This window comes from Malassezia sympodialis, genomic scaffold (assembly GCF_000349305.1).
Source record: "Malassezia sympodialis ATCC 42132 genomic scaffold, msy_sf_4, whole genome shotgun sequence".
In the NCBI taxonomy this organism is placed as follows: Eukaryota; Fungi; Basidiomycota; class Malasseziomycetes; order Malasseziales; family Malasseziaceae; genus Malassezia; species Malassezia sympodialis.
The window spans coordinates 232,434-245,426 of NW_017387802.1; the positions used below are offsets into that span (position 1 = coordinate 232,434).

Consider the following 12,993-nt stretch of genomic DNA (forward strand, 5'->3'; position numbering starts at 1 on the left):
CTAGTGAGCCGCGCGCCTCGCTCGTAGCGCGGTGCGTATGGGCGCCGGTGCATGTGCTGGTGGTGCGTCCTATCCTCTGGATCGCGCACCTCGTGGATGTGCTTGTGGCACGCCTCATGGCGATCGTGTACGTGGTGCTTGCGCCTGTGCGCACCCTGTGCATGGCCGTCTACATCGGCGCGATTGCGTGGCCATGGCAGGCGCTAGAGGCCATGGCGCCTATCCTATATCAACTCTATGTGCTAGGCGGCGTCGCTGTGCTCCTTGGCCTGGGCCTTGGCGCGCTCGGTGCTGTGCTGTTGCGCGGCGAGCACGGCCTGTATGTGATGCGGGCGCGGCGGCGGGGTGCGTGACATCACGTGCCTATACGGCGCCGCCGCGGCGCGCGCGGCGCCGCGAGGGACCGGCATGTCAATGGCGGCGCAAGGCGCGCCTGGCTACCAGCTGCCGTGGTGCGTATACGACGGCTCATAGAAGGGTCGAAAAGTACCGACCGCGGCGTCTCGCAGATGTGGTTGGCAATGCGGCCACGATCGAGCGGCTCCAGGCCATTGAGGCGAATGGCAACTGCCCGCACCTGCTCGTGTCGGTGCGTATGTGGTGCTGATGCCAGGGCCTGCCAGGTATCGGCAAGACGACGAGCGTGCACTGCCTGGCGCACGCGCTGCTGGGCGATGCGTACAAGGAGGCGGTGCTGGAGCTGAATGCCTCTGACGACCGGTACGTGCTCGCTGCTCACACGCAGTGGCATCGACGTTGTGCGCAACAAGATCAAGGTGTTTGCGCAGAAGAAGGTGTCGCTGCCGCCGAACCGGCACAAGATCATCATTCTCGACGAGGCGGACAGCATGACGCCGGGTGCGCAGCAGGCGCTGCGTCGCACGATGGAGATCTACGCGCCAACGACGCGCTTCTGCTTTGCGTGCAACCAGTCGAACAAGATCATTGAGCCGATCCAGAGCCGCTGTGCGATTCTTCGGTTCGGCCGCGTGTCGGACGAGGAGGTGCTGCGCCGCCTGCTCGAGATCTGTGAGGCTGAGAAGGTGCAGTACTCGGACGAAGGCCTCGCGGCCGTCGTGTTCACCGCCGAGGGCGACATGCGGCAGGCGATCAACAACTTGCAGTCGACGTGGACGGGCCTGGGCTTTGTGAGCCCCGACCATGTGTTCCAGGTGTGCGACCAGCCGCACCCCCTCGTCGTGCGCGAGATCCTGGAGCACTGCCACGCGGGGCGCGTGGACGAGGCGCTCGACAAGCTCGACGAGGTATGGGAGCTCGGCTACTCGTGCCTCGATATTGTCACGACGCTCTTCCGCGTCGTCAAGACGATGGACTCGCTGCCCGAGTCGGTCCAGCTCGACTTTATTCGCGTACGTCGCATGCACTCACCGCAGGCCATCGGCTGGACGCACATGCGCACGCTCGAGGGTGTCGCGACGCACCTGCAGCTCAGTGGCCTCATTGCGCGCCTCAGCCAAACGGTACGTGGCCCCTGCTTACCCAGGCGATGGATCCCGCCCACTTGTCGCTATAGATGTCACGGACTACGATACGCCGAGGGCGACACCGGGCCTCCCACGCGCGCGCGGAGCTCGGCATTGTCCTGCCGCAGCTTGAGATGCTCGTCCTTGAGCCGCCGCAGCATATTTTCCGTATTGCGCACAAACTGCACCGCCGTTAGGTAGTCGTTCTCCAGCTGGCCTGTGCGCTGCTCGTGCGCCTCGGTCGCCTCGACGAGGCGCCGCTCCGCCTCCTCGGCGCGCAGTCGGAGCACCGCGAGCTCCTCCTGCGAGGCGCCACTGGCTTGCCGGTGGTGCATCTCCCACTCCTGGCCCATGCGGTGCAGCTGGTCCTGCGCACGCTGCAGATCGAGGGCGTTGCGCTGCGCCGCGCGTTTGTACGACTCGAGCTCGCGCTGCAGCTGCGCCACGCGCCGCGTCTGCAGGAACTCGGGCGTCGCGAGTGTCTCGTCGTCGGGCACCTCAACTTGGTGCTCGCTAAGCAGCTGCCGCAGCGCAAGCGTGCGCACCTGCGCCGCCTCGAGCTCGCGCGCGGTATGCTGGTCGTCCGCGCGCGTCAGCTGCGACTCGTCGCGCTGCGTCGACAGGTCGTGCAGCGCAGCCGCGAGCTGCTTCCGCTGCGAGGTCACCTCGGCAAACAGCTGGTTGTTCGTGCGCTGCAGCTGGTGGCTCCGGTCGGTGGCCTGCTGCAGCGCAGCGGCCATCTGGCCCAGCGACGTCTTGGCTTCGTCGTGCAGGGCACGCAGCGCGTTCACCTCCTCCTGCATAGCCTGCAGGTGCGAGTGCTGCGACAGGTTCGCCACCTCCTCGGGCGGGGGACCACTTACCGACTGCATCGCGAGCAGCTGCGCAAGGCCGCCCGTCGCCGCCTCGCGGTGCGTCGCCGCCTCGCGCTGCAAATTGCTGACCATCGTCTCGAGCTCCGCCGCCAGCGCGGCTTGCTGCTCGATCTGCTGGTTCTTGGTCTCGACCTCGGCGGCCTTCGCCTGGACCTCGGTGCGCAGCTGCAGAATCAGCGCATTCTGCGTGTCTGTCTGGCGCTGATGCTCAGCGCGCTGCCGCTCGTACTCGCTCGCACGCGCGTGCGCCGCAGTAAGCGCCTCTTGGAACTGCGCCATCATCGCACGGTTCGTGTCGACGGACCGCGTCGTGGACGTCATCTTGTCCTCCAGCGTATCGCGCTCCACCTGCTGCGCGGCCAGCCGCGACGTGAGCGTCGAGATCTGCGCTGCATGGTCACGCAGCATCGACTCGGTCTCGTACGAATGCTTCTGCAGCGCCGAGTACTGTTCGTACACTTGCAGGTGCGACTCCTCCGCGGCCAGGGCGCGCTTCGTCGTCTCGCTCAGCCGGTCCTCGGCCAGCTGCCGCAGCCGCACCTCCAGCTTCGCTTGGTCCACCAGCATGGCCACCTTCCGCTCCAACTCGCCATGCTCGCGCGTCACGTTGCTGAGCAGCTTCTCCAGCTGCGCGACCCGCTGTCGCTCGAGCCGGTGCCGCTCGTCCACGAGGCCGCTCTCGTTGGCAGCAAGCTTGGCGCGGTAGAACGCGGCCTCCTGCAGTGCCGCGACCCGCGCTCGCTCCTGCGTCGTCACACGATCCTCCTCCTGCCGTAGCTGCCGCAGCAGATCGGCGCGCAGCATCGACGCCTGCGCCTTGAGCGTGAGCATCGTCTTGACCATCGCCTCCTTCTCCGACTGCTCCGGGCCCGTGTCCAGGCGCTCCACCTCCAGCGCCTCGTCGCCGCCTCCCGGCCGCGCCGGCGGCACAAACCCTTGCTTCACTGCGAGGCTCAGCATCGACAGGAGCCACAGCTCCCGCGGCGACGCTGTAGTCGCTGGCATCGGCTGCGCCAGCGGCCCAGCAGCGCCATCGTCAGAGAACAGCTGCCGTGGCTGCACACCGCCGGCCGGACCCGCCGGGAGCCCACCTGCGTCCATCGGGAGGCTCGAGCGCCCCGCCCCCTCACTGCTGGGCACCATCGGCGCACTCATCGGTGTGCGGGCGCGAGTACCACTGGGCGTGCGCACGACGGCCGCACTCGTTGGCGTGCGTGTCCACGGGCTCTGCGACGGCGGCGCCTCTGCGCCGCCGCTGCGCGCGCTCGACGGCGTATCGGGGGCCGGCGGCACTGCGCCCGCAATCGGCGCGCCGAGCATGCCCGGCGCACCCTGCGACATGGGTGGCGGCGCCGGCGCCGGCGCTGCAACGAGCTGTGGCGGCCGTGTGGTGGGCTCTGCCTCCACGGCGCGCTCCGGCATCGACGCATGTTCCTGCATCGACTCATGTTCCTGCGTCGACTCATGTTCCGGCATCGGCTTGCTCTCCGGCATCGGCTTGCTCTCCGGCATCGGCTTGCTCTCCGGCATCGGCTTGCTCTCCGGCATCAGCTCGCGCGCTGGCATCGGTCCGCGCTCCGCGGGCGGCGCCGGCTCGAGCGGCTGCGGCGATGGGGGGACAGGCGGCATGGGCGATGGCGCAGGCGCCGCTGCCGACGCTGCTGCCAGCTCTTGCACGGGCACGGCCGGGTCCATGGCCAGGCTCGCCGGTGTATCTGGCGCCGCTGACGAGGGCACAGAAGCATCAACCACTGGCGTGGCCTGTGATTCGGTGGTGGGCGCTGCCGTCGTCACGGGCATAGTGCGTGCCTCGCTTGCAGCTGGGCTCTCGACAGGTAACGGCGCGCTGGGCGGCGCGCGGTCTGTCTTGACAGGGTACTTGATCTTGGCTGTATCGAGCACATGGAGGGCGTTCGGCTCGTCGTGCACGTCGCCCGCGAACGCCTCACCACCCACGACGAGGACACGGTTCTGGACAGTGACCATCGTGTGGCCCGAGCGCCCAAACGGCGCCGGGCCCATATGCGCAAACATGAACCAGCGGTGACTCGAGATCTTGAAGCTCGCCAGGTCGCCGAGGTCGTTGCCGTCGACGCCACGCCCACCAAAGATGTACATGATATCATCGACCATACACGCGGCATGACCCTCGCGCGGCGCGGGAATGTAGCCCACGCACTTGAGCTCTGACCACGACTGCGTCGCCCAGTCAAAGCACCACGTGTCGTTGTAGTGGTAGTTCCCGTCCGTGCCGCCAAAGATGAACAGGCGCTCCTTGTACACGACGGCCGAGTGCCCCGTTCGCCGCGGCGGGCCGCCCGTGCTGGGGCGCACGAGCTGCCAGGTAGGCGTCTCTTTGAGCCCGTTCAGGTCGAAGCGCCACAGCTCGTCAAAAAAGTCGTCGTCGAGCTGCCCACCGAACACAAATAAGTTGGAGCCGAGAATGGACAGCGAGTGGCCATAGCGGCCTACGGGGCCGGGCCCGCCCTGTGCCTCCGGCGCCACGACGCGCGTCCACTCACGGTTGTTCAGATTCAGCAGATACAGCGCGTCGTCCTGCACGTCCTCGGCACGGATCTTGGTGTCGCCGCCCCACAGAATAAACACGTTGGAGACGAGCACCGCGGCATGGCCGACGCGCGGAAGCGGCGCATGCCCTGACGTCTGCACGAGCGTCGCTTGCAGCGACACATCCATCTTGATGCCGCTCGACCGCTGGATCTGCACGGGCTCCGCGCGCAGGATGTACATGTCATTCTTCACACTGTCGCGCACGAGACCGCCGAAGATGTACACTTCGTTGTTGCTGCTCGCCGCCTGGTTCGTCGCGTGCCCGTAGCGCGGGAACGGCGGCGGACTGAGCACTCCCGGTGGGGCACGCCGCGTCTCGTCCAGAAAGCGCGGCGGGTTCATCGCGATGTACTTTTTCCCCCACGGATACACGACATGGGCCCCTCGCGCGCGGTCCGCGCCGGGCGCGGGCTGCGTCGGCTGCATGGGCGGCGCTCCCGCCGCGGTCTCAGCGCCTGTGGGCGCAGGGGCCTGCGGCGGCGCTGGCACAGGCACAGGCGCAGGCCGGCTTGGCGGCGGTGGCATGCTGGTGATGCTGGACGCGCCTGCGTCAGGCGGAGCGAGGGGCGCTAGCGCGGGCGCGCTGGGCCGCGCCTCCTCCCGCGATGGGCGCATGGGCGACCGTAGCATGCCTGCCGCCTCTTCATAGGGCGCTTCATTCTCCGTGTACGGCGGCGACACGATGCGCGACACGAGTCCGGGGCGTCCAGGCGCGCGAGCGCCCAGCGACCCGCTGGCCTGCATCAGCGCTGGATCGGGCGTGTCGCCTGCGGCATCAGCCGGCGCCTGCTTAGCTGGGCGGTCCTTGTCGGTCCGTTTCTTCCCAAAGATCGCCATGATATGTGGTGCGTGCACCGACGACGCTCGCTCGTCGTCGAGCCGATCGGAAGGGCGAAGCGGAGACGCGGCGCGGAGCAGCGCGACGGCGTTTTCCCTCCTGGCTGGCCGAGGCCACGCGGTATGCATGCTGCTGCAGATGGGATGCACCGTAGACAAATCGCAACACGCTTTGCAGCTCGTGCATAATACGCACGTGGCGCAGCTCTGCCCTTGCCATGCTGCTCCGAGGCCTCGGTGTGGGGCTGGCGGCGGCGGTGGGCGTGCTCGCGACGGCGGGCCCGACGCCGACGCCTGCGAGATTGCGACGCGCGGATGACGATGCGCAGCTGCCGGCCGGCGGCGTCACGATCACCGAGCCGGCTGTAAATGCCGCCTCCTCGTACTACAAGATCGGGCCACACGAGAGTGTCACCTTTGGCTGGTCATTCACCTCTCTTACTGCTACGCCGACGCGTCTCTTCGTCGCCGCATCGTGCTCCCAAAACGGCGTCACGTATCCCATCGCAGCGTCGCCCACCGGGCTCCCCGGCGACGCGACGAACGTCACGTGGTACCCGTACGGCGACCATCTCAAGGCGCTCCAGCAGGGCCATCCAGACCTGGTGGCGGCCAAGTACCGCCTCCTTGTATACGACGAAAAGGGCCCGGACGCTGCCGCCAAGGGCGGCGAGTTCCAGCCGAACAACCAGGCCGAGTTCGCCCTGTACTTTCCCCAGCACTATACCCCCCTGGCCGGTACGTGCACCGCACTCACACAGACTGGACATGCGGCACCTGTAATGATGCCGCGCCCCTGCGCGACACGGCCGTGCTGCTGCGCCTCGGCGGGCTCGCGGTGGCCACGGCGCTCGGCGCCGTGCTCTTATAGTCACGTGACAGAGAGGAGTGTTGTTGTTGATCGGGCGTCCGGTGTTGTTTTGAAGCTGCGAGCGCCGCCAACGTTGGTTGCGCGCTGTTCGACTCATGATGGCCACGCCCCCCCTTGAGGCGCCACCTCCTTCTGTTGGGCGAGATGCGCCGACGTGGCTGTGGCAGGCGTCGATCCCGCCACCCAACCACGCGTCCTCCGCCACCGCCGCGCATGGCGCGCCGGCTGGCAGCGCGCCCCCGTACTGGGACATGAATCTGCCGACGGGCCAGTCGCCCCACCGCTACATGATGTACCGCCCAGACGCTGCTGACCCTGGCGTCGTGCCTGCTGCTAATCTCATGCCGCCCCCCACCATGTACCCCTTCCCCATGGCGATGCACCCCGACCCGTCGGGTGTCTCGCGCATGACGAACCCTGCTCCGATGGGCTATACGATGCTGCCGCTCCCTGGCACCTTTCCCATGCTCGATGGCCCCTCGTTCCCGATGCTCATGCAGGTACCGCCCGTCTCGTCCTATACCATGCCTGGCAGCGATCGCGCTCCTGACGCTGACGGGCGCTTCCCAGACGCCTGGGCGCCCCTCGCGCCAGCGGAGAGTACGGCGCCCACTGCGCCCGCTGCGCGCATACCTAATATGGACGACCTGCTCGCGCTGTCGCGGCAGGCGCAGCTCGAGGCGGACGGTGGGCCCAATGCGAACGTGTTTGTGTGCCCCCACTGCGAGAAGCGGTACGTTGGCAAACATGCACGCAGCATCTGGCGGCGCCACCTGCAGGACAAGCATGCCATCCCCCTGAGCGTGCAGCCGCGGCGCACGCGCTGGGACCGCGATGCGAACCGGCCCCGCAATGCTGCCGAGCGCCGCGAGCGCATGCTCGAGAGCAAGCGCCGCTGGGCGCGCAAGAAGCGCGAGGAAGAGCGCCGCTTGGCTGCCGCAGAGCGCGCCTCGGTGGACACTCCTGGCGCGGACGCCCACCGTGCCTCTCCCACGCCGCCCGGTGCGGCCGACGAGGCGCATCGGGCGCCGGCGCCCGTGCGCGCCGCGTCCCCGGAGCCTACGCCGCCCGCCGAACCCGCGCGTGCGCGGGCGCCGACGATGGTCGCGCGTCCACCCGCCGCCTGTGCAGGCACGGGCGGCGTCGTGCCTGGGCCTGGCGTGCTGCACCCGACGCCGCGCCGTGTGGCGCTGGCGCCACGCGACATGAATGTGATGCGGCGCACAGATACGGCCAAGTCGCCGAGCATGCTCGACAGCAAGATGTTCATGCCGTCGCCCATGCAATCAACGCCGCTGCGCCAAGCCTTTGCGCACATGACCACGTTCCCGATGCCCAGCCCGAGCGAGACACGCATCGTGCCCGACTCGGTGCGCCGCGCGCCGCCAGGCGTGCCGCTCTCGGCGAAGCGGGCGCCCGCGTCCCAGGGGCGGGGCGACCAGTTCTCCAGTCCGCAGCACCTGAACCTCACGCAGAGTTTGGGGCTCGCGCCGCACTCGGCCGCCAAGGGCTCCAACCCCTACGGAGGGCTCTATGGCGCGCACGGCTCCATGACGCCGATGGGCGCTGCGGGCACGCCGCTCAGCCGCCTGCCCCTCGGCCTGACGCCGACCATCGGCGGCCTGCTGCGTGGCAGCACGGGCCTGGGCGATGTGTCCGGGAGCGGCTTCCTGGGCACCGGCGACCTGAGCGGGTGCATGATGGGCCTGCCGTCGCTCGACTCGCCGCGGCGCTCGTCGGTGCGCCGCGGCGGGCTGCGCCCCAGTGCCTCGTTCCACTCGAGCTCAGAGCGCGACGACGACGACGACCCCGACGACGACGGGGAAATACGCATCGTCTCTCCCTCGCTCCGGCAGCGTGTACGCGGCGCCACCAAGGCCATGCACTCCATTCGCTCCGAGGTCGGCTCGCCCCTCCGCCACGCGACAAATGCGCCGCGGCCCCGCTCGCCGCGCAGCGCGACACGGCTCCGATAGTATCCGTCGCGGACGCCCTTGCCTGCCACCTCCACCTGGCGCATGCCGACGCCTCGCTGGTGGGACGCGTACGGCGCGCTCGAGCGCCCGCTGTGCCTGGATGTGCGGCCGCGCGCGGCGTTTGCGCAGGGCCACTTGCGCCATGCCGTGTCGATCGACGGGCTAGGCGCCCTGCGCACGCGCTTCAGCACGCTGCCGCCCCGTGGCGTGCCGTTTCTGGTGGTGGGCGCCGACGCGGACCTGCTCCAGACGTTTGTGCCGCGCGAGCGCTGGGCGATCGTCGCGATCGTCCTCGTAGACACGCACGTGCCTGCGGATCTCCTGGCGCAGGCGACACACCCCGTGGAGCTGCTCTCTGCGGCGGCCTTGCAGCGCGTCGCGGCCGGGCGCTGGACGTGCGACGATGACCCGGCGCTGCTGTTCGAGCCGGCGCCCGTCGTTGCGCGTGCGCTCGCGCACACGCCGCCCACGTCGCCGCTGGCCGTGCTGGATCTCGGGTGCGGCGCTGGCCGCGACGTGGCGTACGTGCTGACCAAGGCACGGCGCCAGCAGCGCGCATGCCGCGCGACGGGCGTGGACCGCTGGCGCGCGGCCCTGCGGCGCGCGGCCCTGCTGATGGAGGACTTGCACGTCGACACGGACACACACGGCGCGCAGGTATGCGAGGCGCTCCTGGCCTATGACATCCAGGACGACGGGCGCATCAAGCCCGTGCGCGCTGCCGGCGCCGAGGACCTGGAGGCCTGCGAGCTCGGCGTGTGGGCCACGCGCCTGCCCCACGCACGCTACGACATGGTATGGGTCGTGCGGTTCTGGCCACGCGCGCTCCTACGTGCACTGCCGCAGCTCGTGCGCGAGGGCGGCCTCCTCGTGCTGAGCCACTTTGCGCATGCACCGGCCGACGACGTGCCGCGGCGCGGCGCGCCCCTCGCCGCATACGCGTCGCCGCCCATCGACCGCCGTGTGCATGCATGGGAGATTCCTGCGCTGCTCGCGCACTGGCGTGCGCACTATGGGCCCTGCGAGGTGCTCGAGCAGTGCATCGAGCCGGTCGAGGACGGACGGCCCGTGCACAGCGTCGTCGTGCGCCGCGGCGCTGGCCCGCCGGGTGCCTCCACCCACCATCATGAGCCGGCTGTAGGTCCTCTTGGCTAATGTAGCACCGTGTCCACCTGCTCGCTGAACCAGTGGGCGCTGGACTTTGATGGGAATCGAGACCGTATTGTGCGCTCGATCGAGCTGGCCAAGGCGGCTGGCAGCACGCTGCGCATCGGGCCGGAGCTGGAGATTCCGTACGTGGGCCGCACTGACCGCAGGGGCTACGGCGTACGTCGCCTCTACTCACGTGCAGTGTTACGACCACTTTCTCGAGCGCGACACGGAGCAGCACTCGTGGGAGGTGCTCGCGGAGCTCCTCCGGACGGACCTGACCGACGGCATCCTGTGCGATGTCGGCATGCCCGTGACGCACCATGCCGTGCTGTACAACTGCCGCGTCGCCCTGCTGGACCGCCGCATCCTGCATGTGCGTCCGAAGATGTGGCTCGCCAACGACGGCAACTACCGCGAGATGCGCTACTTCACGCCGTGGATGCGCCCCCACGCGACTGAGACACTCACGCTCCCCGCGTGCATCACGGCCTGCACCGGCCAGACGCAGGTGCCGATCGGCGATGCGCTCCTTGCCGCGCCCGACACGGTCGTCGGCGTCGAGCTGTGTGAGGAGCTGTTCACCGCCGCCTCGCCGCACATTGCGCATGCACTGCAGGGCGCCGAGATCCTGATCAACTCGAGCGGGAGCCACCACGAGCTGCGCAAGCTGCACCGCCGCATCGAGCTCATTCGCGAGGCCACCCTCAAGCTCGGTGGCGTGTACCTGTATGCGAACCAGCGGGGGTGCGATGGCGACCGCCTCTACTACGATGGGTGCGCCCTCATCGCTGTGAATGGCGAGATCGTCGCGCAGGGCGCGCAGTTCGGCCTCGACGACGTCGAGGTCGTGAGCGCTACCGTCGACCTCGCTGACGTGCGCGCACACCGCACGGCGAAGAGTCGCGGCATGCAGGCGGCCTGGCTCGCTGCCGGCCACGGCGGCCTCCCGGCCGGCGGCCCGCCGCGCGTCGACGTCCCACAGCGCCTCACGCGCACCGCCCAGCTCACCGAGCCGCCGTCCGCGCCGCAGCCCGTGCACTACCACACGCCGCCGGAGGAAATTGCCCTTGGCCCCGCGTGCTGGCTGTGGGACTATCTGCGCCGCTCGCGCACGCAGGGCTTCCTCCTGCCCCTCTCAGGCGGTCTCGACTCGTGTGCAACGGCCGTGATTGTGCACAGCATGTGCCGCCTCGTGCACGCCTCGTGCGCGGCCGGCAACGAGCAGGTGCTCGCTGATGCGCGGCGCATCGTCGGCGAGCCGGCCGACTCGTCCTGGGTGCCTGCGTCGCCACAGGCGCTCGCTGAGCGACTGTTTGTGACGTGCTACATGGGCACGGCCAACTCGAGCGAGGCCACGCGCGAGCGTGCGCGCTCGCTCGCGGCGGCGGTCGGCTCGTGCCACTATGCGTTCGACATTGACTCGGCCGTCAGCGCGGTGCTGCACGTCTTCCAGCTTGTCACGCGGTGCACGCCGCGGTTCCGCGTGCACGGCGGCTCGCCCGCCGAGAACCTCGCGCTGCAGAACATCCAGGCGCGCCTGCGCATGGTGTTTGCGTACCTGTTCGCCCAGCTCGCGCCGTGGGTGCATGGGCGCACGGGGGGCCTGCTCGTGCTCGGCAGTGCCAATGTCGACGAGACCCTGCGCGGCTATCTGACCAAGTACGACAACTCGGCGGCCGATCTGAACCCGATCGGAGGCATCGCCAAGGCGGACTTGCGGCACTTTGTGTCGTACGCGGAGTCAGCGTTTGCGCTGCCTGAGCTTGGCGCGTTCCTCACCGCGCCGCCGACCGCGGAGCTCGAGCCGATCACTGCAGAGTATGTGCAGAGCGACGAAGCGGACATGGGCATGACGTACGACGAGCTGACCGTATTTGGGCGCCTGCGCAAGGTCGGCAAGTGCGGCCCCTACAGCCTCTTTGTGAAGCTGCTCCCGCTCTGGACGCCGCGCCTGACGCCCGAGGCCATCGCGGCGAAGGTCAAGACGTTCTTCTTTGAGTATGCGCGCAACCGCCACAAGACCACTACGCTTACGCCCGCGTACCATGCCGAGTCGTACAGCCCGGAAGACCACCGCTTCGACCTGCGCCCCTTCCTGTATCCGGTGCACTTCTCGTACCAGTTCCGGCGCATCTACGAAGTGATAGCACAGCTACGTGGCTCTGCTAGCTAGCTACTGCGCCTTGGCCGCGCGCTCCGCCTTGCGCAGCGCGCGGCGGCGCAACGATAGATTGGTGTCGTACGCCTTGCTCAGCAGGAGCCACGCCGGCACCAAATGTGCCGTCGCCCAGTCGACCCACGCGTGCGCGGGCACCGGCGTCAGCGTAAACGCGCGGCCCAGCGCGCCGGACGCACGGCCCAGGCGCGAGAGCACCGCGGACACGTACGTCGACGGCGACGGCACAAGCAACGACGGGCGGCGCACCTTGGACATGTTGCTCACCACAAAGAACGTGTTGAGCAGCTGCACGTCCACGTTGGCGCGGCGCAGCTCTTCGCCGAGCGCCTGGGTGAAGGCAATGAGGAAGCCTTTCGAGCCCGCATACGTCGCCAAGAGCGGCGTCGCCCACTGCCCACTGAAGGAGCCAAGGTTGAGGATCAGGCCGCGGCCGCGGCGCACGAGCCGCGGCGCCACCAGGCGCGTCATGCGCTGTGTGCCCATGATGTTCACCTCGCAGATCGCGTTCATCTCCGCCTCGTCCATCTCGAGGAACGGCACAGGCATCGTGTGCGACACACCCACGTTGTTCACAAGCACCGCCACGTCCAGGTGGCTGATCAGCTGCGCGAGTCCCTCGTACTCAGCCTCGCCCGCGCGCGTAAAGTCCATCGCATAGTAGCATGTCTTCGTGCCGGGGTACTTTTGCTCGATCTCGCGGCCCAGCACCGCGAGCTTCTCGGCCGTGCGACTCACGGACACGATGTTGAAGCCCTTCGCGGCGAGCTGCATCGCAAACTCGCGGCCAATGCCGTCCGTCGCGCCCGTCACAAGCGCCCAGCTACCGGCACCCCGAAGCTTGGCATTCGCACCGTAGGTCGTAAGCTGCATTAGTCACACCGACGTACCGGACGTCCAGGCAGCACATGGATCTCAAGGAAAAGGTACGCAAGGTACAACGCCAGGCCCACAAGGACAACGAGGCCCACTGTGCCCAAGACACACTCCCACCGCACCATGGTAGTCGGAGGAACGCGGGGACAGCGCCCCGTGCCCCCTCCACGCTGAC

The 12,993-nt window shown here is 68.7% G+C and overlaps 5 protein-coding genes across 5 annotated transcripts; 3 read left to right on the plus strand and 2 right to left on the minus strand.

Moving 5' to 3' along the window:
- Positions 1-704: 704 nt before the first annotated feature.
- On the plus strand, positions 705-1,534 carry MSY001_0952 (uncharacterized protein; the record flags this gene model as incomplete). The annotated part of the gene is made up of 2 exons (XM_018886053.1): positions 705-1,481; positions 1,505-1,534. 2 exons carry the CDS (start codon positions 705-707, stop codon positions 1,532-1,534), a joined length of 807 nt encoding a protein of 268 aa, XP_018739565.1.
- Positions 1,535-1,537: 3 nt separating this feature from the next.
- MSY001_0953 (uncharacterized protein) lies at positions 1,538-5,272 on the minus strand (the record flags this gene model as incomplete). Its single annotated transcript, XM_018886054.1, is given in 2 exon segments — positions 1,538-3,961; positions 3,980-5,272. The coding sequence occupies 2 exon segments, from the start codon at positions 5,270-5,272 to the stop codon at positions 1,538-1,540; spliced, it is 3,717 nt and encodes a 1,238-aa protein (XP_018739566.1).
- Positions 5,273-6,994: 1,722 nt separating this feature from the next.
- MSY001_0954 (uncharacterized protein) lies at positions 6,995-8,614 on the plus strand (the record flags this gene model as incomplete). The annotated part of the gene is made up of 2 exons (XM_018886055.1): positions 6,995-7,371; positions 7,396-8,614. The coding sequence occupies 2 exons, from the start codon at positions 6,995-6,997 to the stop codon at positions 8,612-8,614; spliced, it is 1,596 nt and encodes a 531-aa protein (XP_018739567.1).
- A 42-nt stretch (positions 8,615-8,656) lies between these two features.
- On the plus strand, positions 8,657-11,939 carry MSY001_0955 (uncharacterized protein; the record flags this gene model as incomplete). Its single annotated transcript, XM_018886056.1, has 3 exons — positions 8,657-9,751; positions 9,803-9,940; positions 9,966-11,939. The coding sequence occupies 3 exons, from the start codon at positions 8,657-8,659 to the stop codon at positions 11,937-11,939; spliced, it is 3,207 nt and encodes a 1,068-aa protein (XP_018739568.1).
- MSY001_0956 (uncharacterized protein) lies at positions 11,940-12,815 on the minus strand (the record flags this gene model as incomplete). The annotated part of the gene is made up of 1 exon (XM_018886057.1): positions 11,940-12,815. The coding sequence occupies one exon, from the start codon at positions 12,813-12,815 to the stop codon at positions 11,940-11,942; it is 876 nt and encodes a 291-aa protein (XP_018739569.1).
- Between the last annotated feature and the right edge of the window lie 178 nt (positions 12,816-12,993).